The sequence below is a fragment of the Adiantum capillus-veneris genome, chromosome 11 (assembly GCF_014529385.1).
Source record: "Adiantum capillus-veneris isolate H3 chromosome 11, ASM1452938v2, whole genome shotgun sequence".
NCBI lineage: Eukaryota > Viridiplantae > Streptophyta > Polypodiopsida > Polypodiales > Pteridaceae > Adiantum > Adiantum capillus-veneris.
The window spans coordinates 65,163,340-65,188,664 of record NC_140941.1 but is presented as its reverse complement, the minus strand read 5'-3'; the positions used below and the strand labels follow the sequence as shown (position 1 = coordinate 65,188,664).

Here is a 25,325-nt window from a genome sequence, read left to right as displayed (position 1 = left end):
TTGGTGATTGGCTTTTCAAATTTATGCCCTATATTGGACTTCTAGCCTTGTACATAATTGTTTGGCTGGTAGATTGACAATGAACGTTTCTTTTCGGTGATCAATATGATTGTGTGTATGCACACATGCGAGAGAGAGAGAGAGAGAGATGGAATGAAATGTTCATTTAGAAGACTAAAGTAACAAACACTAAAATAACAAACACAAATATGGACAAATCATTGAGCCAGTAGAACAGGTTTGTGGCCTCTCTTCCAAGGCCTGATATCCTCAATTGAGCTACCCTTGCAAGTATGAGAGAGAGAGAGAGAAGAAGAAGAAGAGAGTTTTAACGTCGTAGGAAACTATCCCAAGAGACCTTAACGATCTAGCCGACGAGGAGAGTCGAACTCAAGACCTCTTATTCAAGAGGGAAATGGCATAACCAATCTACCACACTTGGGTGATAGAAAGGTTCTACCATTTCCTCTTTTTATTAACGTACACACTCACACCCACACACACACCCGAGAAGAAGAAGAAGAGAATTTTAACGTCAGAGGAAACTATCCCAAGAAACCTTAAAAATCTATCCGACGAGGAGAGTTGAACTCAAGACCTGTTACTCAAGAGGGAAATGGCATAACCAATCTACCACACTTAGGTGATAGAAAGGTTATACCATTTTCCTCTTCTTATTAGCGCACACACACACATACCCACACATACACCCGAGAAGAAGAGACCTTCAAGATCTATCTGACGAATAGAGTTGAACTCAAGCGAGAGAGAGAGAGAGAGAGAGAGAGAGAGAGAGAGAGAGAGAGAGAGTTTTACCGTAGCTTAGGCAATGCTGGCGTGCATGGCTTAGTACAGCCAAGCCCTGGAAATTCAGTGATGTCGTGTGAGATAATTACAAAGCAAAAGGCAGAGTTACAACATGAGGTTTTGTTATTTAAAACTGAACTGATAACTAAGCCTGGTGCGTACCTGCATGCTCCTAGCACCATATTCCCATTACCTATTAAATTGCAAACTGAGTACAAAAGAGTATATCAATGATATAGACCCTTTTACATGGCTTTGTGTCACATAGGGAATCTTGCCCTGAAAGAGCCGTATCAAATCTCTTGCATAGTTCTGGTTGCTTATTGAAGCTAAAGAAATGATGCACTAGGAAACTAGAAGCACAATGTTGTCAACTTGTGCACAAAATTACGTGTTTACATGAATTCCCCTCCATCAAAGTCAGCCATGCTCCCATAAATTGCCTCCGGAGGCGGGCGTGCAGGCTGATCTCGTCCAAGAGGAAAATTCCAAAAAGAATCGGAGTGCTCAAAAAATATATAGAAAAGAACGGCAGAAGCCAAAATGAGGCTCAATAGCAGCGCATAAATCTGCCACTCTGCCAACAACCAGAGGAGAAGAAACTAGTCAGTTTGGATGGCAAAGCAGTAAAATTTATGTTACTTTTGCAAAGTGGAAGTACCTTTCCACACCCTGCCTATGTTAAGTTTGGTCACCCTTACAGAGGAATCGGACGAAAACGACAATAAAGCTCTGCATTGAAGGATAATGCCTTGAGAGTAAAGCAAAAAATACACCGTGTATTAATCAATCAACATTCTACACTCATTTACTACAAAAAGAAGCTCACCTGCCGTTCGGAGAAAATCCCAGAAATGTCAGTCCTGACGTATGTGCATTTTTCAAAAGCTGAGTTGTTTGCATTTTTTTCACTTCAATAACATGTATAGCCCCAGCAGCACTTCCACTGCATTTGAAGAATGGTGGGGTCAAGGGAAACAATACAGTCTGTTGATGGCCTTTGAAATGCAACATATACACATGACATACATGGCCAGCCATTTCCCATCATCACTGATGGCAAACGATGTTATAGGATCTTTTGAAAATGTCTTTATGCCCACCTTGTTCCAGGTATCCATAACCCAGACACCGATAGCACCTACTCCGCCTGTTTTAGACAAGAAGCTTTTCAAATGTTTTGAAGGGTGCGGGTGCTTGGTATGGCTCTTCAATACACAATAAAGTAATCGTTGCTAACCTTTTGACAAGGTCAAAAACAAGAATGGCTTTGTTCCATCTCTTGAAAATCTGCATGACCCAAACACTTCCATCTGCCATAGAAACAGAGAGCACGTCCAGAAAGAGTTCTGAGAAAATAACGCACCATGAATCTCCTCAAGATATCGAACTTAGAGAGAAACAGGTGAATCAATACCTTGTCGGTGTGCTGAATTGTTGCTACTATTGTTGACTTCTCGATTTCCCACACACGGCAACAGTTTCCAGTGGCTGGTATGGCAGCTAGAAAAGCACCATCTAAGCTGATAACATTTTTTACAAGCATGAGGACTAGGCACTATTCTAGCTTTCTTATACGGAAACTACACAAGATTCAAACCTGATGTCAATACTGCTGAGTAACCCGCACCCATCAGGCTGATCAAACAAAAGATTTAAACTTGGCCACTCGAAGACTCGGAGATGTCCATCCTGCAGGAAGAAGAATCCCAAAGCCAAATTTCAAAATGCTGGAGTAACATTTCAAGGAGCCCAATCCCAAGCTTCACACCAAAACAGCAATCAGGACCCCTCAAAGAGAGCATTCAAGTCTAGAGACAGGTGAATGAATCTAATCCTCCAGAATTTCACGTAACCTTTCCAGCAGCTGCAAGTCTAGATCCATCAGCACTAAAGACAAGTGCCACCTGCAATCCAATGCCTTTCAAAGAAACCAGATTCTGATCAGAAGCTTTGAGCTGAAAATGCTCCTTTTTTCCCAACTCATACAACCTGCAGATGGCACATAAAAAAGGTGCAAACAATTTTGTCACTCACATGTGACTTTTAAAAAGCTAACCAATGATACTTCTACGGATACAGAAGACTCGAGAATGTTTGGCTTCATAAATGCTCCCATTGCGAAAGCAAAAAAAATGGATACACGTGCCCCTTGCAGGAACCAAAAAAACAATGGATAAGCATGCCTTTACTTGCAAGAACGTGAAAATGAGCATATTGCACCATCCCCTCCTGGATGAACTGCTATACTCTGAGGCGAATCATCCTCTGTAATTTGCTGAATCTGCATGATTGAACAAAATCACGGATTCAATGACTATCAACTCAGTTGTTAATAGGAATTCAGCTCCTCACAACAAGAACAAGTTTTGCAATAGACGCCTTGGGATATTCCTTACCTTCCTACAGCGTACCTAATGATGTCTAAGATCTTGCATCCCCACATTATAACTGGAGATACCAATCGAAACTGTCAAGTTCCAATACTTGCACATCTAAAACACATACAGAGAATGAAGACAATGAGCATGCCATTATTATGACAGTGCTTGCTATAGCACGCTCACTGCCAACAGACAGTAACAGATAGTAGTGTGCCAACTTATAATGCACTGAAAATACTCTTCATCACAAATAGTTCATATGCATGCATACATCAAAACGACTACAAACAATCTCTACAACATGCATCAATGGAACTTAAAAATATAGCTGTTGTCACAAGCAGCAGCTAATGAATGTGACTAACATCAGTTATCACAGGATCAAATTTCCCTCTTTCCACACAGGAATTGATTGGTGGTGTGAGACGCACTTGCTCTCATGGCGATAGTGAACTCGTGAACTCTCCTATCTTGTAAAGAAAAATGTGAGAAAATGAAAATAGAGCGTGGTGTGTGTAACTCTCCACCCAACCTTTGCTTATACACGAAAAGCCCTTTCCCTTCTAGAACTTCTAAAACATTCCATGAGACATTGCTCTTGAAGCTCCATTGAAGCATCCTCGATTGCCCCTTGGCATCCTTATCTCACATGTGCAACTTTTCCTGCTTATAAGCACCCCCCAGCATACAAAGATTCCTAGCTGCTTGCCACAATCTGTGGCTAATCTTGTCACCTGCACATGGCTCTGTGTGCCACATGGACATGCTTCATCGGTTTCCAGAGCCAATTTTCCCCTTCTTACTAGATAGGAGTGTCTAGAATCCGAGCCTGTTCGCACGACCTGCATGTTAGACTTACACCACTCTGCTGCTTCACAAGTCTAGGGGATACTTGTACAGCTTGTATGTCTCCGGGCTAGTCTAGGTCCGGCCACCCGAGTTTGGGACCGGCCACCCACTTTTGTCCAGGAGCCCACATATATCCTCTTTCTGCTAGGTCGTAGGGATTTTTATCAGGCCTTGCCCTACCTCCCCTTGGGCACCTATTTATGGAGCCAGGGGGATACCCACTTCCACATCTCTCATCTCACAGAGAACACACATCTGATTGTATAGATAGGTCTTCTGCTCATGGTAGTCATGGGGGGCTGATCGCCCCCTCTTCACCATCTCTGGCGTTTGTGTTTACTGCAACCGGCCTGTACTTTCAAAAAGGGCGGTAGACTTTAAACTTAAACCTTATTTGCTTTCACCCATTTAATTTGTCGCCCACTTTACCTGTACTTTCAAGTCACAACAAAGGGGGAAGGGATACAGGCTGCTAGAATGCACCTGTATGAGAAGACCGACACCAGATTAGCCCCTAACTTAGGCGCCCCTTTCGGTATTTCTTTATTGTTTAAAAGAGGGAATAAACGCTGTGGTTCCCTACAAGCTGCCCCGCACAAACTTGGCTGAATTTCAACTGTTCCGGCCCGATTCCGGCAACATAACTATACTAGGACCCTTCACAATCAGTATTCCCACGCATTCAATGACTTTCCCGACGCATACGGGCACTTTGCAAAACCTGGCGAGAATCTGCAGCACGCTGAATTCTCTGTTTTCAGCCACCCGTACAACGGTCCCCTCGCGTCCCCGAACCTCCTGGGGGTATTAGGGACTGTTTAGGGCCAAAACCCTAAACCTGCAAAAATACACAGCAAGCTGTAATTTACTGTTTCGGGCTCCGTTTCGCGTGCCGGCCGCATCCGTAGCAAGACTTCGAGCTCCCGCACCTGTAGGACTACTTGCCCTTTGAATCGGACGAGATTTCTAGCGTGAAACCTCTCCGAATACACCTGTACCTGCAGGGGATTAGCCGCTAGCTAATCCAATACCTGTGCAAGAGGCTCTTGCCTCGGCAATTGCGCATGAACTCTTACAACTGTACATTGGTCAATTGAAAAGCCCACTAGAGGGGCATAACATACTGCCATAGAGGAGAGAGAGGGCAGTGCGTAGCGTGCAGGGCATCACTCCTGGCACCGCACTGTACATAAGAGGGAAAGGAAGCACTCCATAGCTCTTAACCTGTGACAGAAACTTGCAGAATGAACCTCCCAGCTATAAATTCAGCGCCACTTCTTCCTTGAGGAGGCAAGTGCACAGAAATGTGCCACTTGGCGCATTTACAAGCATTTTCCCGTTTCGGGGTTGCCGTCTAAAAATCTCCCATTCGGTTGCCCAGTTGACTTCACGGCAGAGTAATAAAATGTTCCCCTTGTCATTCCGGAGGTAATGACGTGAATACATTTTCAGGTCCCAAAATAACAGTTCCCTAAATTTTAGGAGATGCTACCATTGTATTTTTCTAGGTCATCCGACCCCCTTTGTACACTGCAGCCACACCAGAATTGAAATGTAGCATTTGTAGCAAAGGATTCCAGTTTGACTAGTCAATGACCCCCTTTTGGCTAACCATAGTCCTTGTCCAACCTTAGTGCTCTCTTGCCCTCAGGCGTGGACTCCCTCTGGACAGTTCCACACTAGCTATGCAATGCAGGGCAGTTCGATTTCCCGAGGGGTGTTTCCAAAAAGTGAAAGTAAATAAATAATAAGAAAGAAATCAACAAAAAGGATAGATAGTAGTCACACGCTGGTGACATACCCCCCTCTTGAAATCTCAAACGTCCTCGTTTGCATCTATGTCGTACATGCTCACAGTCAACACTGATGTGTTAGAGTTACATCTCCGGCTGCTTCACACTTCATGTTGTACGGCTAGTATGGTCCGGGTTGGCCACCCATGTCATGCACTTAGCCTAGGGTCACATGTGCACATTGCACATGGTCATTCCTTTTTCCATTCACCACACCCACATTGGATGGTTTTATCCCTTAGGGTATTTTTCCCATGAGGGTCGTGGGGCCTTTTATCTCATGAGGTCGTGGGGGCCTTGGGGCCTAGTATATATGCTGGGCCCACCCCACATGTATTCATCATCTTTGTACACTTACGATAGGAGAGAGGTTCCATTGGGAACCCGTTTACCCACTCTCTCTCTCCATCGCCATTCTCACATGGTATCAGAGCCTAGGCTGGGAGCATCTCTACATCAGCGTTTGAGGCATCAGTAGCGAGCGCTCATCCCCCCCTTGTGTTTCATCGCCAAGGATCTGCAACAGGAGTGCTTGCATTTTTTTCCAAAGGCAGCTGCGTTTTCTACTTGCTGCGTTTTCAGCACCTACCCCTTGCGTTTTATCTTGAAATTAACTCTTGTGTTTTTTCCTCATTTCATCGCTTTGTGGCAGAGAGATAAACTCCAACGTTTTTTTTCTCTATTGGTCTGACTTTTCCCTCATTGCTCAATTGGTGCTTGTGTTATCTCATCAACACAGTTGAAGGGTCCCTCGTCTGTTGCAGTTGGCTTCAGAGTTCCCCTTCATTCCCTATCTTTACCCCTCATTGCCCCTCATCGGCCGGGCATTAACCTCAGCGGACAGCGATTTTCAGCTTGCTATTTTTTACAGGTTTGCTGCGTTTCTTCGCACACACGAGGTGAGGTTCAGCGATCTTGTTGGTTCCCCGGTACCCTCTACTTCGGGTGTTTTTACCCCTCTTCCGGTGCAGTTTCTGGACCAGTTTCCTCGCTGTTTTTTCTCTCATTTCAGCGCCTTCATAGGCTGAGATACACAGAGTTACTCAACATCCGCTTCTGCAGCGTTTCCATCTTGTTCGGAGACGTACAAGCTTGCTGTTTTTTACTGTTTTAGCAGTGATTTTCAGCACCTTAGCAGTTGCTCTTGGGTAGACAGCTTGCCTGGCACTTATCCTCTAGCACGGTTGCTCACGGTACCCTCACATCGACTTGATCTCTCTGCTTTCTGGACATACGCTTCTGCACGGAGATTGACGAGACATGGCTGCCCCTGCAGCATATGGTTTTACGGTCTTTGCAGAGACCTCCAAGCTGGATAATTCCAACATTTGGAAGACGAAGGTGAAGACCCTGATCACCTACAATGGATTCTGGGATTGGCTTTAGGACAGCACATTGGCTACGAAGCCGGTTCTTACTCCAGGATCTGTTTCACAGGCAAATATTGATTCATGGGTCGACACTAACCGTCGGGTGTACACTTTTCTCCTTATGAACCTCTCTGACACGGTTCTACAGGAAGTTAAAGCGCAGGAGCACGCACACAAGCTTTGGCAACGCATTACGGAATTGTTTGAGGACAAATCAGTCGCCAGGTGTCTTCGGCTAGAGCGGGAGCTTTACCTCCTGCAGTTCAGCCAGTTCAACTCACTTCTGGGGTTGACTCGCAAGATGCGGGAGATCTGGGACGACCTCGTTGCCTCTGGAGGCAGCATGACCACACAGCAGATGGCCAAGCACTTGCTCTTCAAACTCCCTCCTCGATTTGATTCCTACTACCAGGGGATCATACACTCACGCCCCGCAGCCCCGCCTACCTGGGAAGAGGTTCTTCCCGAGCTTATGCAGATTGAGAGCCACTCCGAGTTTCGGGCCGGAGGAGCTGTTGGCGCGGATGGTGCATTGCTGGCTAAGGGCAAGGACAAGGGAAAGAAGGCCCAGACATCAGATTCGGGCGAACCTTCTACGTCGGACGACAAGAAGAAGAAGAACAACAACAACAAATACATCGAGTGCCATTATTGCAAGAAAAAAGGGCACAAGCAAGCGGAGTGTCAGAAGAAGAAGCGGGCCGAGGCTGACAAAGCTAAGAAGAACATAGCTTCCACGGCGGTGACGACTGCCAAGCCATCTGAGGGGATTTCTCTTGTTGCTGCTACCGGTGCGGCATTGACTTCTACTCAGTTTGGAGCATGGATTGTGGACAGCGGTGCTACCGCCCACATGACTCCTATGAGGGACTGGTTCAGTTCCCTTACAGCTACGTCAGATCAGACTATCACTCTTGGTGATTCCCACACGGTACCGGTCTCTGGTACAGGCCACATACCCATTTTCAGATCTTCGACTGACCCACGATACAGTGCTTTGGAGGCTTTGTATGTACCTGACTTAGCCTTCAACCTCCTTTCAATGGCTTCACTTGATTCACAGGGGGCACAAGTACTATTTGGAGGAGGTAAGGTTGTTATCTCCGACTCTGCTACTGGCACAGTGCTAGCCCATGGTGAGCGAGACGGCGCCCTCTTCAAGCTCACAACACTACTATCACATGGCTCGGTATCTTCTTCATTGTGGCATGCCAAATATGGCCACTTGAACTATTCCTACATGCAGCAGGCATCCAGGGAGTCCTTGGTTGATGGGCTTCCTAGCATTCGCTCTCCTACGGGTGTTTGCACAGCTTGCCAGATGGGCAAGCAACATCGTGACGCCTTTCCGAAGCAGGCTGAAACCAGAGCTTCGAGACCACTAGCCTTGATCCACACCGACATTAGTGGCCCTCAAGCCACTCCTTCCTTCAGCGGAGCCCTCTACATGTTGGTGCTAGTGGATGATTTTACGAGGTACACTTGGGTTTATTTCTTGAAACTCAAGTCGGAGTGCCTATCCTACTTCAAGGATTGGAAGACTATGGTGGAGAAGGAGAAGGACTTAAAGATTGTCTCTCTTCGCTCAGACAACGGAGGTGAGTTCACTACCAAGGAGTTCGCGCAGTTCTGCAAGTCGGAGGGCATACAGCGCCAACTGACTACTCCTTACACTCCATCTCAGAATGGAGTGGTCGAGCGGAAGAATCGGACTCTTGTTGAGATGGCTCGGACGATGCTCGAGCATGCTTCTCTGGCTCGGGTTTTCTGGGCAGAAGCTTGTTCCACAGCGGTCTACCTTCAGAACAGGTCGCCTACATCAGCAGTAGCATCTATGACCCCTTATCAGGCTTACTATGGACGCAAGCCCTCTGTGGCACACCTACGCGTGTTTGGGTGTCCGGCCTTCGTGCATGTGCCGAAGGAGAAGCGGACGAAGCTGGATCCTAAGTCCACGAAGATGATCTTCGTTGGATACAGTCAGGAGTCCAGTGGATTTCGCCTTCATGATCCGGTCACCAGGGCCACTACAGTGAGTCGTGATGTTGTCTTTGATGAGCAGTTCATCGGCTCTTCAGAGGGGGCGTCTACTTCGGACCTTCTACATTGACACCTCTCTCCCTTCCCGCACCAGTCAGGCCTCCACCTCCACCTCCACCACTACCTAGACCTCTACCACAGCAGCCAGTACCTACCTTGGATCATGTTGATTCTGACACCGACTCTTTCCAGTCTGCAGATGATGCTGAGGACCCTCCAGAGGACGTAGCGGCAGCACCTCGGGAGCGACTTGTTCCTGGTTGGCTTTATTCGACAGTTTCTTCTTCTGGATTGACGGAGTTACCACAGGCGCAGGAGCCTGGGCAACCTAGACGCTCAGCACGCCTTCAGCAGCGAAGGCAGGTATACGAGGGCAACAAGTTCGTGAACTTTGCTCTCATGACGCGGATTTCTTCTGCGGCCCCAGAGCCCTCTTCAGTGAAAGAGGCCCTTGAGTCTAACTCTTGGAAGCGTGCGATGCTTATGGAGCTCGACGCTATTGAGCGGAATGGTACTTGGAAGCTTGTTCCTCGACCTAAGAAGCGGAAGATTGTTGGGGCGCGCTGGATCTTCAAGACGAAGTTCAAAGCCGACGGTTCCATCGAGAAGCACAAGGCGAGACTTGTGGCCAAGGGCTATGCACAACGCCCTGGCGTTGACTTCGACGAGACTTTCGCTCCGACCACTCGGATGACTACTATATGGATGTTACTCTACTTAGCAGCCCACTACGGCTGGCCTATCTATCAGATGGACGTCAAGAGTGCCTTCCTCAACGGTACTCTTACAGGATAGATTTATGTTGAGTAGCCGTCGGGTTTTGCGAAACCTGGCTTCGAGGACTACGTCTGTCGAGTGTACAAAGCGCTATACGGCCTGAAGCAGGCTTCCAGGGCCTGGTATCAGAGGATTGATGAGTTTTTCATTAGTCTCGGGCTGAAGTGTACACATGGTGACGCGAACTGCTATGTAGCATCAGAAGGCAGTTTGATTGCTATTGTTATTGTATATGTTGATGACTTGATTTTTTCAGGTTCTTGGACAGTCAGGATCCGCTCCATCATGCAGTCTTTGGAAAGACATTTGAGATGACGGATCTGGGCTTGCTACACTTCTTCCTGGGTTTTGAGATTTACCAGACACCTCACGACATCTTCTTCTCTCAGTGGAAGTATGCTACGGATATACTTGACCGACACAGAATGGGACAGTGCAGACCTATAGGCACTCCACTTGAGCCCGGGGAGAACCTTTCTATCCATGATCCCTCAGCTCGGGTTGACCAGACTCAGTACCGCAATGTTGTAGGCTGTTTAGTGTGGCTTACCTATTCACGCCCAGACATCTGCTATGCTGTTTCTACTCTCAGTTCCTTTTCCTCCAAGCCTCGGCAGCGACACTGGAAGTGTGCTCTTCGTACGATGAGGTACATTTCTGGCACGATTGATCTGGGGATCTTCTATCGTCGCTCAGGCGGTCCCACACTTCGTGGATGGTGCGATTCGGATTGGGCTGGCAATCCCGACACTCGGCGCTCGACTACAGGAGTCGTTTTCACACTTGGCTCAGGACCTATCTCATGGAGCAGCAAGAGGCAACCTACCGTTGCGCTCTCATCTACAAAGGCGGAGTACCGCACAACTTGCTACGCTGCGTGCGAGGGCATTTGGCTACGGAGACTTATGGGGGAGTTGGGGTTCCCACAGACTGCAGCGACACTTCTTTCCTGCGACAACCAGAGTTGCATCGCCATCGCCAAGAATCCGGTCTTCCATGCGAGGACCAAGCACATTGAGGTGCAGTATCACTATGTACGCGAGAGGATTCTGGCTGGAGATTTGCGATTGGAGTACGTCCGTACGGCGGACAATGCTGCAGACATCTTCACCAAGGCTGTTTCCCAGCAGACTTTGGCTTCTATTCACCGCATTCTTTCTGTTTGCTCAGCATCCGGTGCTGAGAGGGGGTGTTAGAGTTACATCTCCGGCTGCTTCACACTTCATGTTGTACGGCTAGTATGGTCTGGGTTGGCCACCCATGTCATGCACTTAGCCTAGGGTCACATGTGCACATTGCACATGGTCATTCCTTTTTCCATTCACCACACCCACATTGGATGGTTTTATACCTTAGGGTATTTTTCCCATGAGGGTCGTGGGGCCTTTTATCTCATGAGGTCGTGGGGGCCTTGGGGCCATGCTAGGCCCACCCCACATGTATTCATCATCTTTGTACACTTACGATAGTAGAGAGGTTCCATTGGGAACCCGTTTACCCACTCTCTCTCTCCATCGCCATTCTCACATGATGTATTCAACACCTGTCGACACATGTACGACACATACATGCTCATTGTCAACCCTGGTGTATTCAACACCTCGTCGACACATGTATTGCCTGTGTGAACCCTGTCCCAATGACATAGTGGTAGCTTCGCACTCTGCCATTGCTTTGAGTCACTAACTTTCCAATGACAAAATGGTAGCTACACATTTTGCCACTGTCTTATAGTACACGTTGGGCCCAGTAACACTTTTGAGCATACCCAAACCGACAGTTTAAGAATGCAGTTACACATGTACCCTTTAATAGAAGCAATTATTGTATCCTTGACAAACTTACAAGAAATACTCACTTCTATAGCACTAACCAAACTTTTGGACATTCCATAAGAGCAATTGCCAAACTGACAATCTATACAGCTCTAACATTCATGTAACATGTACTTGATTTGAGCTCACTTTAAATACCATGTACATCATTTGTTTCAAAAGCCATTGTCACACTGACAATCCATGTAGCTTTGAAACTCAAGGGGTCAAGGTAGGTTGCAAATCGAAGGCTTCAAGGTAAAGTGATAACACAGTTAGTGACTCTGCAAGTTCACCTTCTTCCATCCACTTAGCATCCATTGGTGGATAGTTTCTGAACTTTACCAAGTAACGCCTAGCAACCTTGCCTTTCACTTTTCTTTCTTTATGTGCCAAAATCTGTTCCGGGACCAAGATCTCGTCAAGTTCCTCGACTTCCGGCTGATCTTCAGCTGGCATATCTTCTGGCACATCACCCACATAGGGTCTGAGAAGACTCACATGAAACGCATTGTGAATCTTCCAACTGTCAGGCAATTTCAGCCTATATGCAACATCACTGATTATGTCGCACACTTGAAAAGGCCCATAGTAACGCATGCTGAGCTTTGGAAACAGTCTTTCCTTGCCCTTCATCTTCTTTAACCTTGCCTTTTCAAAGCGTAAAAGCACCCAATCACCAAGTGAATATACCACTTCACGACGGTGACGATCACCTGCTTTCTTTTGCTTTGCCTGAGTCTTTTCTAAGGCCACTTTGACCTTCTTGTACATTTCATCCATGTCCTGAACATACTTATTTGCTTTGAATATCTTGTCCTTTGTATGCAGTATGGGAGGAACTTTCTTGCCACCTTCAACTATCTCAAAAGGTGCCTTGCCAGTTGATGAATGCACTGTATTATTGTATGCATACTCCACCAATGGCAAATACTGCTCCCACTTTCCTTTATGTTCTGACACATAGCACTTCAGCAAATCTAGGACAGTAGAATTTGCCTCTTCTGACTGCCCATCTGTTTGAGGATGAAATGACGAAGAGAATTTGAGCGTTGTGCCCATATTCTCAAACAAGCCTCTCCAGAACAAACTTGTCATGCGTGGATCACGGTCGTTAACAATCGACTGTGGCATGCCATGATACTTGAAAATATTGCTCATAAACAAGCGTGCCATCTGATCTGGCTTTATCTTCTTCCTGACAGGAATAAAATGAGCCTGCTTGCTGAATCTGCAAATGATGGTCCAAATACCATCGTTTCCTGTCTGCGTTCTCGGAAGATCAAAGATAAAATCCATAGCAATACTTTCCCATGGTTTATCTGGAATAGGTAGTGGTTGCAATAACCCTGGTGCCTTTTGCCTGTCAAACTTGACCTTTTGGCATATTAAGCATTCTCGCACAAAGGCATCCACATCTCTTCTCAATGTAGGCCAGTAGAAGAATGTCTCAACCGCTTTTAACTGTAGCATCGATACCACGATGCCCTGCATACGGTGGGACATGACTCTCTTCCATAACTTTGAGTCGCAATGGCTTTGTGACACACAATCTGCCATGCATCATCATGAACCCATCTTTGAGAAGATAGTGTTCATGACGTTGTCCATCCATTAGCTGCTCGAAGACCCTTGCAAAATCTTCATCATTTGCATATTGTTCTCTCATATCATCAAGTTTATGATGATAAGAAATTGACACGGCTGAAATTTGTGGCTTCCTTGACAAGGCATCAGCCACAACGTTCTTCTTGCCTTCCACATGCACAATCTAAAAATGGAACATGGACAAGATATTTGCCCATCGCATATGCTTCTCAGATAACTTTGTCTGTGTCAAGAAGTATCGCAAGGTCTGATGGTCCGTTTGGACAACGAAATCTGCACCTAGCAGGTAGTGTTTCCAACTTAAGAGCGCATGAATCACAGCCAGTAACTCTTTCTCATAGACCTGCATGGTCATCTCTGGCCCTTGCAAAATTCTGCTCTCATAGGCTACTACCCTGCCATCTTGCATTAGCACTGCACCAATGCTACTACCACAGGCGTCACACTGGACCACAAATGACTTCCTAAGATCTGGCAACACAATGACTGGATCTGAAGTCATCTTTTCCTTTAAGAGATTAAAAGCTGAAATCTCTTTCTGTGCCCATCTAAAGGTGACTGCCTTCTTTTGAAGAGCATGTAAATGTGAAGCAATCTCAGCGAAATTTCGGATAAACCTTCTGTAATAGGAGCATAGTCCCAAGAAACTTCGGACATCATGCACCGTCTTCAAATCTCGCCATGACTTGATCGCTTCAACTTTTGCAGGATCCATTCTGACACCATCCTTTGAGACAATGTGTCCCAGAAAGTGGATCTCTTCCAGAAAAATTCACTTTTCTTTGCATTGATGAGCAACCTATGACTGCGTAGCTCTTCGAACACAATGGCCAAGTGATGCCTATGCTCCTCTTCATTCTTTGAGTAGACTATCATGTCATCAAAGAATGTACCAACAAACTGCTGGTGTGGACGGAAAATTCTGTCCATCATCCTATTGAACGTAGCAGGAGCATTTGTGAGACCAAAGGGCATTACTAAAAATTCGTAAAGGCCAAACGTTGTTCTAAAAGCAATCTTGTGCACATCCTCTGATCTAATGCGGATCTGATGGTACCCACTCTTTAGATCTATCCTGCTAAACATAGCTGCTGCTCCTAATTTGTCCAGAATATCATCAATTCTAGGTATAGGGAACCTATTCTTGATGGTATTCTTGTTCAGTGCACGGTAGTCGATGCACATACGCCATGAGCCATCCTTTTTCGGCACCAACAACACTGGAGAACAGAATGGAGATGAACTGGGCTGAATCAGCCCCTTTTCTAACAGCTCCTGTACTTGGCTCATTATCTCTTTCTGCTCAGCCGCACTAACCCTGTACGGAGGCTTATTTGGTGGGCTACTGCCTGGCACCAAATCTATCGCATGGTCCTCGGGTCTCTCTGGCGGTAATTGAGACGGTAATGAGTCGGAAAAACAGTCACTATACTGTTGTAAAAACATTGACCTTTCTTTATCTAGCACAGATAAATTTGATTCATCACAATCTGACACTTCACGTGCAAAAACCAAGTACGTAGAAAGATGCTTTTTCATTACAGAAGTAATAGCAGAAGCTGATATAGTGGGAATAGACTCCCCTTTAAGCTTTACATCGAGAATGTGAGTCTTTCCCCTGCTCTGTACAGTGATCTTTTTGTTGTAGGCATCCATGATTCCCTGTACACGAAATAACCAAGGAATACCTAACAACACATCACATCCGTCCAGTGGCATGATGTAAAATTCTTCAGCATCTACATAGGACTGGATATGTAGGCGCAACTTTCCGATGATGGGTGTCACAGCCTCTGTATGGCCAGGACATGCCAAACCTGCCTCTACTGTATACCCCATCTCTTCAGGTCTGATTCCCAACTTTGAAGCTAGTTCTGGGGAAATGAAGTTGGCTTTGGCACCTGGATCAAAGAAGATAAGCACTGTTTGATCCCTGACCTTTCCCCATGCTCTGCAAAGCTCACTTGCATCTGAATTTGGCTTGTCGCCCACCGTATCTGGAACTAGACCAGCCATGGGCTTCTTTCCTTTCTTGTCCTCCTTGTCTTCAGAATCAGCTGGCCTTTTCTTTGTAGGACAATTGTAAGCAATGTGGCCAGGCTGCTCACAGATGAAGCATTTGTTCTCTGACCTCAGGACCTTCTTTTGCTCTTCCAACTTGCGAGGAAAACGTCTTTTCCATTTCTTTGCTGGTCCCTTTTCTGATTCAGCGGTAGCTTTGCCTTTCCCTGCGTTGGCTGGCTCCTGAGTCCCTTTAGGAACCTCATTGGGAACGTACTTCTTCGCTGAATTTTTATTGGCTGATCCTTCCTTAACGCGAGTATTGAATTCACACTCTTCTCCCTTGAGCAAACGTAGTGACTTTGGTCTTCGTGCAGTACTTCTTCAATCCTTTGGGTAGGCCACAACAGTACTTTTCAATCTGTTCTATCAATGGCACAAAACTATAAGAAGTTACTGGAAGTAGAGCTTTCCAAAACTTCCGATTGTAGTCATCGAGATTCTTGCAAGTGGCAGCATTAAGCTGGTGCCATTCTGTCATGACATCTGCTTCAAAGTCATCAGATAACCATGCTGCTGCAAAAATTTGCTTGAAGTAAATTCATGTGGACGGAGCTTGCCTTGAAGCAATAAAGTTGTCCACCATTGTCCTGCATTCCCTGTCAAGAAGTGGCTGCCTTGCGGACCTTTGAAGCCTCTGTAAAGTTTCCCCCTGCATAGGCCTTGTCAAACTGTTGGAGGAATGAGAGAGCCTTCTTCCTGTCATCAAACCCTGTAAAGGTCGTGAATGTCACACCTTTGCCACCTTCTTTGTACGGAGCTTGCCTCTCTAGCGGCGTTAAATTGTCATATGGAAGTGACTGAAACATGGGAACACTCTTAGGGTTCATTTGTGTTCCCTGACCACAATTAAGTTGATCTGAAAATGCCATATTTGGCTGCTGATTTGTAATTCAGCCATACCAAAATTTGCCTGTGGCATCCCAAATTGGCCCTGAGTGCCTTGAAATCCTGGTAACATGCCTGTGACACCATACATGGGGTTAGGCATCATCGTTTGAGCACCCCCAAACACTGTTCCTGGCGTGTAAAACTGATTTCCAGGTGCATGACCAGCCATGCTCTGGAATACCGATCCACCTCCAAAATAGCCAGGGTGTACTGAAGGTGGTGGGAAGACTTGTTGCATAGCCTGTAGGTTGCTTCCCTGCCCATTAGAACCAACTGTAGGCTGCTGAAAAGTGGTTGGCTGAACTGGTATAGCTTGAAAGACTGGCATCTCAGCCACCTGTTCTTGCACCTTAGGCACAGGTTGTGGAGACTGCATATTCTCCGTCAAGTGTACAAGTGTTTCCATTGACTCTGCAGTATGAATCACCTGTGCTTTAGCCTTAACAAGCTTTTGAATATGATCCAGTGACCCAACTTGCTGAGATGGAAGAGGAGGTTGCAAAAAGGCTAAAAACCCCGGGTTTTGCATTACTTGTGTGAACATAGCCACAGCAGTAGCCAACTGGGTCCTGAATATATCATCATCCTTCTGTGGTGGTCTTGAAGACTCACCCACTACATGTGTCTGTCGACCCTGTGAAGAGGAAACCTCTTCAGTCACATCATCTGGTCTGTCAGCCATAATTGCAATTCCCTGTGTCTGGTCTATGATCCCCTGTGTCTTCAAGCCCAAACTGACCAAGGCTCACTTCTATGGGAAAAAGTGATTTGATCCCGGAATGGAACCATGCAACCGGCTTGTACATTCAAAAAGGGCGGTAGACTTTAAACTTAAACCTTATTTACTTTCACCCATTTAATTTGTCCCCCACTTTACCTGTACTTTCAAGTCACAACAAAGGGGAAAGGGATACAGGCTGCTAGAATGCACCTGTATGAGAAGCTGCTAGAATGCACCTGTATGAGAAGACCGACACCAGATTGGCCCCTAACTTAGGCGCCCCTCTCGGTATTTCTTTATTGCTTAAAAGAGGGAATAAACGTTGTGGTTCCCTACAAGCTGCCCCGCACACACTTGGCTGAATTTCAACTGTTCCAGCCCAATTTCGGCAACATAACTGTACTAGGATCCTTCACAGTCAGTATTCCCACGCATTGAATGACTTTGCCGATGCATACGGGCACTTTGCAAAACCTGGCGAGAATCTGCAGCACGCTGAATTCTCTGTTTTCAGCCCCGAAAATGCGCCAGATCACCTGTACAGCGGTCCCCTCGCGTCCCCGAACCTCCTGGAGGTATTAGGGACCGTTTAGGGCCAAAACCCTAAACCTGCAAAAATACACAGCAGGCTGTAATTTACTGTTTCGGGCTCCGTTTCGCGTGCCGGTCGCATCCGTAGCAAGACCTCGAGCTCCTGCACCTGTAGGGCTACTTGCCCTTTGAATCGGACAAGATTTCTGGCATGAAATGTAACCGGCCTGTTCAATCCAAAAAGGGCGGTAGACTTTACTTTAAACCTTGATTTAGCTTTCACCCATTATTAGTCGTCTATTTTACCTGTTCTTTCAAGACACAACAAAGGGAAGAGGGATACAGGCTGCTAGATTGCACCTGTATGAGTAGACCGACACCAGATTGGCCCCTAACTTAGGCGCCCCTTTCGGTATTTCTTTATTGTTTAAAAGAGGGAATAAACGCTGTGGTTCTTTCCAAGCTACCCCGCACAACCTTGGCTGAATTTTGGCTGTTCTGGCCTGATTTCGGCAGCATAACTGTACTAGGACCCTTCACAGTCAGTATTCCCACACATTGAGTGACTTTCCCGACGCATACCGGCACTTTGCAAGACCTGGCGAGAATCTGCAGCACGCTGAATTCTCTGTTTTCAGCCCTGAAAATGCGCCAGATCGCCTGTACAACGGTCCCCTTGTGTCCCCGAACCTCCTGGGGGTATTAGGGTCCGTTTAGGGCCAAAACCCTAAACCTGCAAAAATACACAGCAGGCTGTAATTTACTGTTTCGGGCTCCGTTTCGCGTGCCAGTCGCATCCGTAGCAAGTCCTCGAGCTCCCGCACGTGTAGGGCTACTTGCCCTTTGAATCGGACGAGATTTCCAGCGTGAAACCTCTCCGAATCACCTGTACCTGCGGGGGATTAGCCGCTAGCTAATCTAGTACCTGTGCAAGAGGCTCTTGCCTCGGCAATCGCGCATGAACCCACACAACTGTACATTGGTCAAATGAAGAGCCCACTGGAGGGGCATAACATACTGCCATAGGGGAGAGAGAGGGCAGTGCGTAGCGTGCAGGGCATCACTCCTGGCACCGCACTGTGCATAAGAGGGAAAGCAAGCACTTCATAGCTCTTAACCTGTGACAAAACTGAAAATCTCTTGTTGCATGAGGCAAGTGCACCAGAAGGTGCCACTTGGCACATTTACAAGCATTTTCCCGTTTCGGGGTTGCCGCCTAAAAATCTCCCAACCGGCTGCCCAGTTGACTTCACGGCAGAGTAAGAAAATGTTCCCCTTGTCATTCCGGAGGTAATGACGCAAACACATTTTCAGGTCCCAAAATAGCAGTTCCCTAAATTTTAGGAGATACTGCCATTGTATCTTTCTAGGTCATCCCACCCTCTTTGTACACTACGGCCACATCCAGAACTGAAATGTAGCCTCTGTAACAAAGGATTCCAGTATGGCTAGTCAATGACCCCACTTGGCTAACCATAGTCTTTGTCCAACCTTAGTGCTCTCTTGCCCTCAGACTAGAGGGGCATAACATACTGCCATAGAGGAGAGAGAGGGCAGTGCGTAGCGTGCAGGGCATCACTCCTCGCACCGCACTGTACATAAGAGGGAAAGGAAGCACTCCATAGCTCTTAACCTGTGACAAAAACTTGCAGAATGAGCCTCCCAGCTATAAATTCAGCGCCACTTCTTCCTTGCGGAGGCAAGTGCACAGAAATGTGCCACTTGGCGCATTTACAAGCATTTTCCCGTCTCAGGGTTGCCGTCTAAAAATCTCCCATCCGGTTGCCTAGTTGACTTCACGGCAGAGTAATAAAATGTTCCCCTTGTCATTCCGGAGGTAATGACGCGAATACATTTTCAGGTCCCAAAATAGCAGTTCCCTAAATTTTAGGAGATGCTGCCATTGTATCTTTCTAGGTCATCCGACCCCCTTTGTACACTGCAGCCACACCCAGAATTGAAATGTAGCATCTGTAGCAAAGGATTCCAGTTTGGCTAGTCAATGATCCCCTTTTGGCTAACCATAGTCCTTGTCCAACCTTAGTGCTCTCTTGCCCTCAGGCCTGGACTCCCTCTGGACAGTTCCACACTAGCTATGCAATGCAGGGCAGTTAGATTTCCCGAGGGGTGTTTCCAAAAAGTGAAAGTAAATAAATAATAAGAAAGAAATCAACAAAAAGGATAGATAGTAGTCACACGCTGGTGACATTTACTCTCTCTCTCTCTCTCTCTCTCTCTCTCTCTCTCTCTCTCTCTCTCTCTCTCTCTCTCTCTCTCTCTCTCTCTCTCTCTCTCTCTCTCTCTCTCGCTTCCGTACACGCGCACTCTCACATGGTATCAATCGCCAAGGCACATGGTATCAACAGCTTCAAGCTCTCCATGGGACCAGCACTTCATCACCTGCAAAGGTTCTCCTCCCAAGGACTCACAACAGCCAGTGTTTTTGGAAAGCATCAGCATTTCTGCAAATCTACCTGCAAGAGGGGGTGGCGCCATCATTTGGACAGCTACCATCGCGAAGGAATGCTTTGCCACCTGCGTTTTTTGCAAGAAACATCAGATCTGCTGATTTCCCTACTAGCGCTACCATTTCTGGACATCTTTGTCGCGGAAAACCCCTCCAGATCCATTTGCGTTCTTGACCTTCATCTGTGTTTTTGAGTTTTCAGCCCATTTTCGGCGGTTTTATTGTCACTTTGTGTTGTTGACACGTTCCACAAGTTACTGGGCACCTAGGGTACCCATCAAGCCTTTGTTTTTTAAGCAAACAGAAGGTTTTGGTGCCAAAAAGTGCAGCAAAAGTGGGCTGCACAATGGCCTGCGTTTTTTGCAGCAAGAGGGCAATGCTAAGCTTCTGGACCCCGGATCTTGCCACCATCTACCCGGCCTTGGCATCCGGTGCCTTGCCGGCGAAGTTCCTCTTCAAATCTACAGATTTCTGCCATTACCCTTTGCTGTTTTCTCTGTTTTCAGCCCATCTGGGGCAGTGACAGTGATTCACCATCTTCTCTACACCCTCTGCACTACTCTGGACCCTGCCGGGAGCATACGAGCACTCTGAAAATCGCTGGACAGCAGCGTTTTCATCGCCTCGCAGTTGCGTTTTTGGGTGGACAGCAGACACTTGGCTTGTGTTTCTCACAAAGGATGAAGTTACCTCTTGACAGGACACCCCTTGGAGGTGGTCGGTGCGGTCTCTTAGTGACTGTTGCATTACACGGTATCTTCGACATCGGCTTGATCATCTACGGGCGTACGATCCTTGGGAGATCCATTCATTCCAGCCATCATTCGGCGGTTGCGCACTCCAGAGGAGGTGGTGATTTGTGGTTTGTTTTGGACACACCTATGCACTCATCAGAGGAGTTCACACGAGATATGGTCATGCTCATGGCATATGGGATTCGGACATTCCCAGAGAACACACCACCATCTTGGGTGGACAGACACTTACCACTTGACCTCGACACATCGGATCACTTGCTTACACAGGAGCATCTACATGGACTTAGGGAGAGGATCTTGGATCTCTTCCTGGACACGTTCATTTCTTGGATCTACAGACTGGAGTGGGACTTCGGTGCTTTGGACTCTCTTGGAGAGTTTACCCACGAGATGCGGGAGATCAAGCATCATTCCGCGACTACATCCGGAGTCACCTGGAGCTTGGCTTGGATGGTAGTTGTCACAAAGTGATGACGTGGCGGACAGCAAAAACCCTAATTTCTGCCAGAAACCCTAAAATTCCTGCAAACCCTAATTTCCGGAAATCTCGGAGGCAAAAATTTTTTTTTAATAAAAAAAATTTTGGAAAATGATGAGCGACGCAAATTTCGCTTTTTCTCTACTTAAATGAGAAAGAGAGAGAGAGAATGCTTTTGCTTTCATGTTTTGACTCTCTGTGAGAGAGAGAGAGCAATTGCTTTTGATTTGAAGCTTTTGGGGCTCTGCTTTTGGGCATCCCTTGTAACCTTTAAATTAGTGGTGAGGGCCTCACTTCTCAGGGCATTTGGACGCAGAGTCTGAGAGTGAAACCCTAACCGCTCTTTTGTACTTTGATGATTGATTAATATAAAAAGAAATACCGAAAGGGGCGCCAGTCTTTGGGGCCAATATCTCTAGGCACGGAACTCCGCCGGGCCAGAACAAATCTATTGTGATCTGTGAATTGTTTTGAAGCGGTTATTTGGTGCTGTCGCGGTTGATTCTTGACTTGGAGTGTCCAAGTCTGTTACAGTGGTATCAGACCACGGCCGATTTCTCTTCTACGGGAAATCCGATCTCCGAATTTTTTTTCCGCGGCACCTATGGCTTCAAGCAATGATCAGTCGACTCCTTCTGCATCTGGAGATGCGGGCTGGGATCACAACGAAGATTCAGGCAGAGAGTATGGCCCGCCTTGGCCTACTTAGGCGGAGCGGCGAGAGATAGAGCGTCGCCAGTTGATCGGCGATGCAACAAAGATGATGCTCAATTTTGCCAAGGATCCGAAGATGGCAAAATATATGAACCAGACCTCTTTGGAAGAGGTACACATGGAGTGGCAGAGAACCACAACACCACTCCCGAAACCCGCTCTCAAGAAACCTTCTGCCTCCAAGAAATATACGGAGAAGGAACTGGAGAACGTGGTTGATGCACGGATTGCTCAGCTTTTTGAAACGCAAAAGAAAGCCAAAAAGCACGGCAAAAAGCAGAAGAAAGGCACTGACTTCCCGGGATATTTGGGTCGTCGGTCGACATTTGACAAGGCAAAGAAATTGAAGAAGCGCGTCAAGTTTGAAGACCTACCCAGTTCTTCTTCTTCTTCTTCTGACAGTTCTTCTAGCTCCTCGGATTCGAGCGAAGAAGACAGAAAAGGTAAAAAGCGAAGCAAGAAGCAACGCTTTGGAAAGGGCAAGAGAAAGGCAAAGAAGGCTAAATCTCGCCCAGAGACTGACAGTTCTACTGAGGACTCGTCTACAGACAGCTCAGATTCCGATGACGGAAAGTTTTATGGGAACAAGAAGAATTTTTACAAAGCCAACCAGTATGACTTTCTCGAAGATAAAAGCAAGAAAGTCCGAGAGTTTAAGGAAGGTGGCCACTCGATCAAGTTTGATACTTTTCAGGATACTCAGATGCTTCGAAGGCTGTGTCTTTTAGAAAACAGTTTGACATCGCTTTCGCGGGAGGACGCTATTCAGAGCACTCCAAGATTCGGAGAGCTGCCTCTTACTTTAAGGGGAATCTTACTTTAAGGGGAATGCTCGTACTTGGTGGTCCACGCTTCTATTAAGCAAGATTGTGCCAGTTACATGGCTGAAATTCAAGAGGCTTTTTATTTCTTCTTGGTTGACTCAAGAATATGAACGAGATGTACGAGCTGCTTGGAACCATCTCCGGATGACCAAGAGCGATACAGTGAATTCTTATGGTGAAAGATTCTGGAGCTCTTTTCTACCCGCCTCTTCATTCAAGAAGATCTCGTTCAGAGAACAGATTGAGCGGTTTACCTTGGGTCTACCTACAGAGATCCGAAATCACTGCTTGGAACAGAAGTCAGCTTCTGTTCAGGAGTTAATGAGTCATGCGAAGCGGGGCTTTGCCATTCACTCTGGCAGTCTGACCTACCCCACAGATGAGGCCATCACACAACGAGCCGAACAGACTTCTGGGAATGAAAGTAGAATGAAAAAGAGCAACCCAGAGAAAAAAAAGGATGCACGACCCAAGCTTACTCCTGAGGAGAGAGCTCGCTTCATCAGAGAGGGGAAGTGCTTTGGATGCGGGGAACATGGACATATTTCCGCAAAGTGCCTTGATAAGGCACAGAAAGAACAGAATGATAAAGACGACGACAGGTCTGAGAGTTCGAGAGCAGCTGAGGAATGTGGCAGAAAAGGCAGATAGAAAAGCAGAACTGGTACCACATGGCGTGGGACTTGCACCGAATCAAATGAATGAAAGTACAAACTTTGCCGTTTTTTTTTGGGGCAAAGTGAAGGATCAAGAAGCTCTTTTGAAGGAGCCAAGGCCAACTTCTTTTCACTTGGAATTGGCGGCTCGATTTGGAACTGCGCCCGACAGACTGACGCCACTGGCGGAGGTAGTTCGACTGGCACCCGGATGGGATGTTGCCATTACACCGAGCATTGGCAAACTTCGTTTGCAATGACAGGGGTGTTCAGGGCACGTGAGTGACGTTCTACTCGGGATCCCTTGGTACCACAAGAACTACGCCGTGGTTGACTACCGGGCCGAGAAAGCGACTTTGATAAATGAAGGGCTTAGAGATTGTACTTGATGAACTTCAGTTTTCTTACTCATTCTTTTGGGAGAACTGAACCATGGATAAAAGTTGAATATCTTTTGACCTGAAGAAAAGAACGCCAAGATTTTTTTCTCCACGCTCATGCCGATTGCTTTTGAGAGGGCCTGAAGATCATACCATTGATCTGACATCTGGAAGCACGCCACCGAATCAGCCACCTTATCGTGTGAGCCGAGTACAGAATGAAAAGATTATGAACTCAGTGAAAGACCTCTTGGAAAAGGGTCTTGTCCAGCCTAGTACTTCACCGTATTGCTCTCCAGTGTTGTTGGTTTTGAAGAAAGACGGATCTTGGAGAATGTGCATCGATTATAGCACTCTCAACGAAATCACCATCAAGAACAGATTTCCGATTCCTAGGATCGATGATATACTCGACAGGTTACAGGGATCCTCGTGCTTTAGCAGGATTGACTTGAAGAGTGGATATCATCAGATCAGGATAGCGCCAGGAGATGTCTACAAGACAGCTTTTCAGACGACTTTGGGTTATTTGAGTTTTTGGTGATGCCTTTTGGCTTAACCAATGCTCTTGCGACATTTAACCGGATGATGGATAGGATTTTTCAAGAGTACAGGCTATTTGTTGGCACTTTCTTCGACATCATTGTTTTCTCCAAGAATGAGGCAGAACACAGAGATCATCTGCTTCAAGTCTTTCAGGCATTACGAGATCACACATTAGTGATTAATGCTAAGAAAAGTGAATTTTTCCTACCAGAGATACATTTTTTGGGACACATTGTGTCAACAGCAGGAGAGCAAATGAACCCGGCCAAGATAGAGACTATCCGTGATTGGCCCGATTAGAGGAATGTCCATGAAGTTAGAAGCTTCTTGGGACTGTGTTCGTACTACAGGCGGTTCATACAAAAGTTTGCAGAGGTTGCTTCCCCTTTGCATACCTTGACACAGAAAGGAGTACCTTTTTCGTGGGGACCCACAGAGGTGACTGCCTTTCAGACATTGAAAGAGAAATTCACTACAGGACCAGATTTGACTTTGCTGGACTTGCAGAAGTCATTTGAAGTATTTTGTGATGCTTGTGGTCATAGTCTGGGTACGGTCTTGATGCAAGAAGGCCATGTCATAGCTTACGAGAGCCGTTTGTTCTCTAGGCCGGAGATGACAGCACAGATCTATGGGAAAGAGCTTTTGGCGCTTATCCACGCTCTTACTCAATGGCGGCATTACCTACTCGGAGCCAATTTTACTGTCTTTACAGACCATCAGAGTTTGCGCTACTTCTTGTCACAGAAGCAGCTTTCGGAAAAGCAGATGCGGTGGGTGAACATCTTGTCACAGTTCCACTTCCAGATTGTCCATGTGCAGGGACAAAAGAATGTGGTGGCAGATGCTTTGTCTC

The 25,325-nt window shown here is 46.6% G+C and overlaps 1 protein-coding gene across 1 annotated transcript in view; it reads right to left on the bottom strand.

The window, feature by feature from the left end:
• Positions 1–946: 946 nt before the first annotated feature.
• LOC147447361 (SEC12-like protein 1) overlaps positions 947–25,325 on the bottom strand; it is a 43,800-nt gene continuing 19,421 nt past the window's right edge. Inside the window, exons 2-10 of the mRNA XM_086523184.1 lie at positions 3,000–3,091; positions 2,664–2,799; positions 2,408–2,499; positions 2,225–2,330; positions 2,048–2,120; positions 1,837–1,957; positions 1,637–1,753; positions 1,469–1,539; positions 947–1,384 (exon numbers count right to left, since the gene is read on the bottom strand). Coding sequence (XP_086379310.1) covers positions 1,203–1,384; positions 1,469–1,539; positions 1,637–1,753; positions 1,837–1,957; positions 2,048–2,120; positions 2,225–2,330; positions 2,408–2,499; positions 2,664–2,799; positions 3,000–3,091 — 990 coding nt within the window. The 3' untranslated portion in view covers positions 947–1,202. The remainder of the gene's footprint in view (positions 1,385–1,468; positions 1,540–1,636; positions 1,754–1,836; positions 1,958–2,047; positions 2,121–2,224; positions 2,331–2,407; positions 2,500–2,663; positions 2,800–2,999; positions 3,092–25,325) is intronic.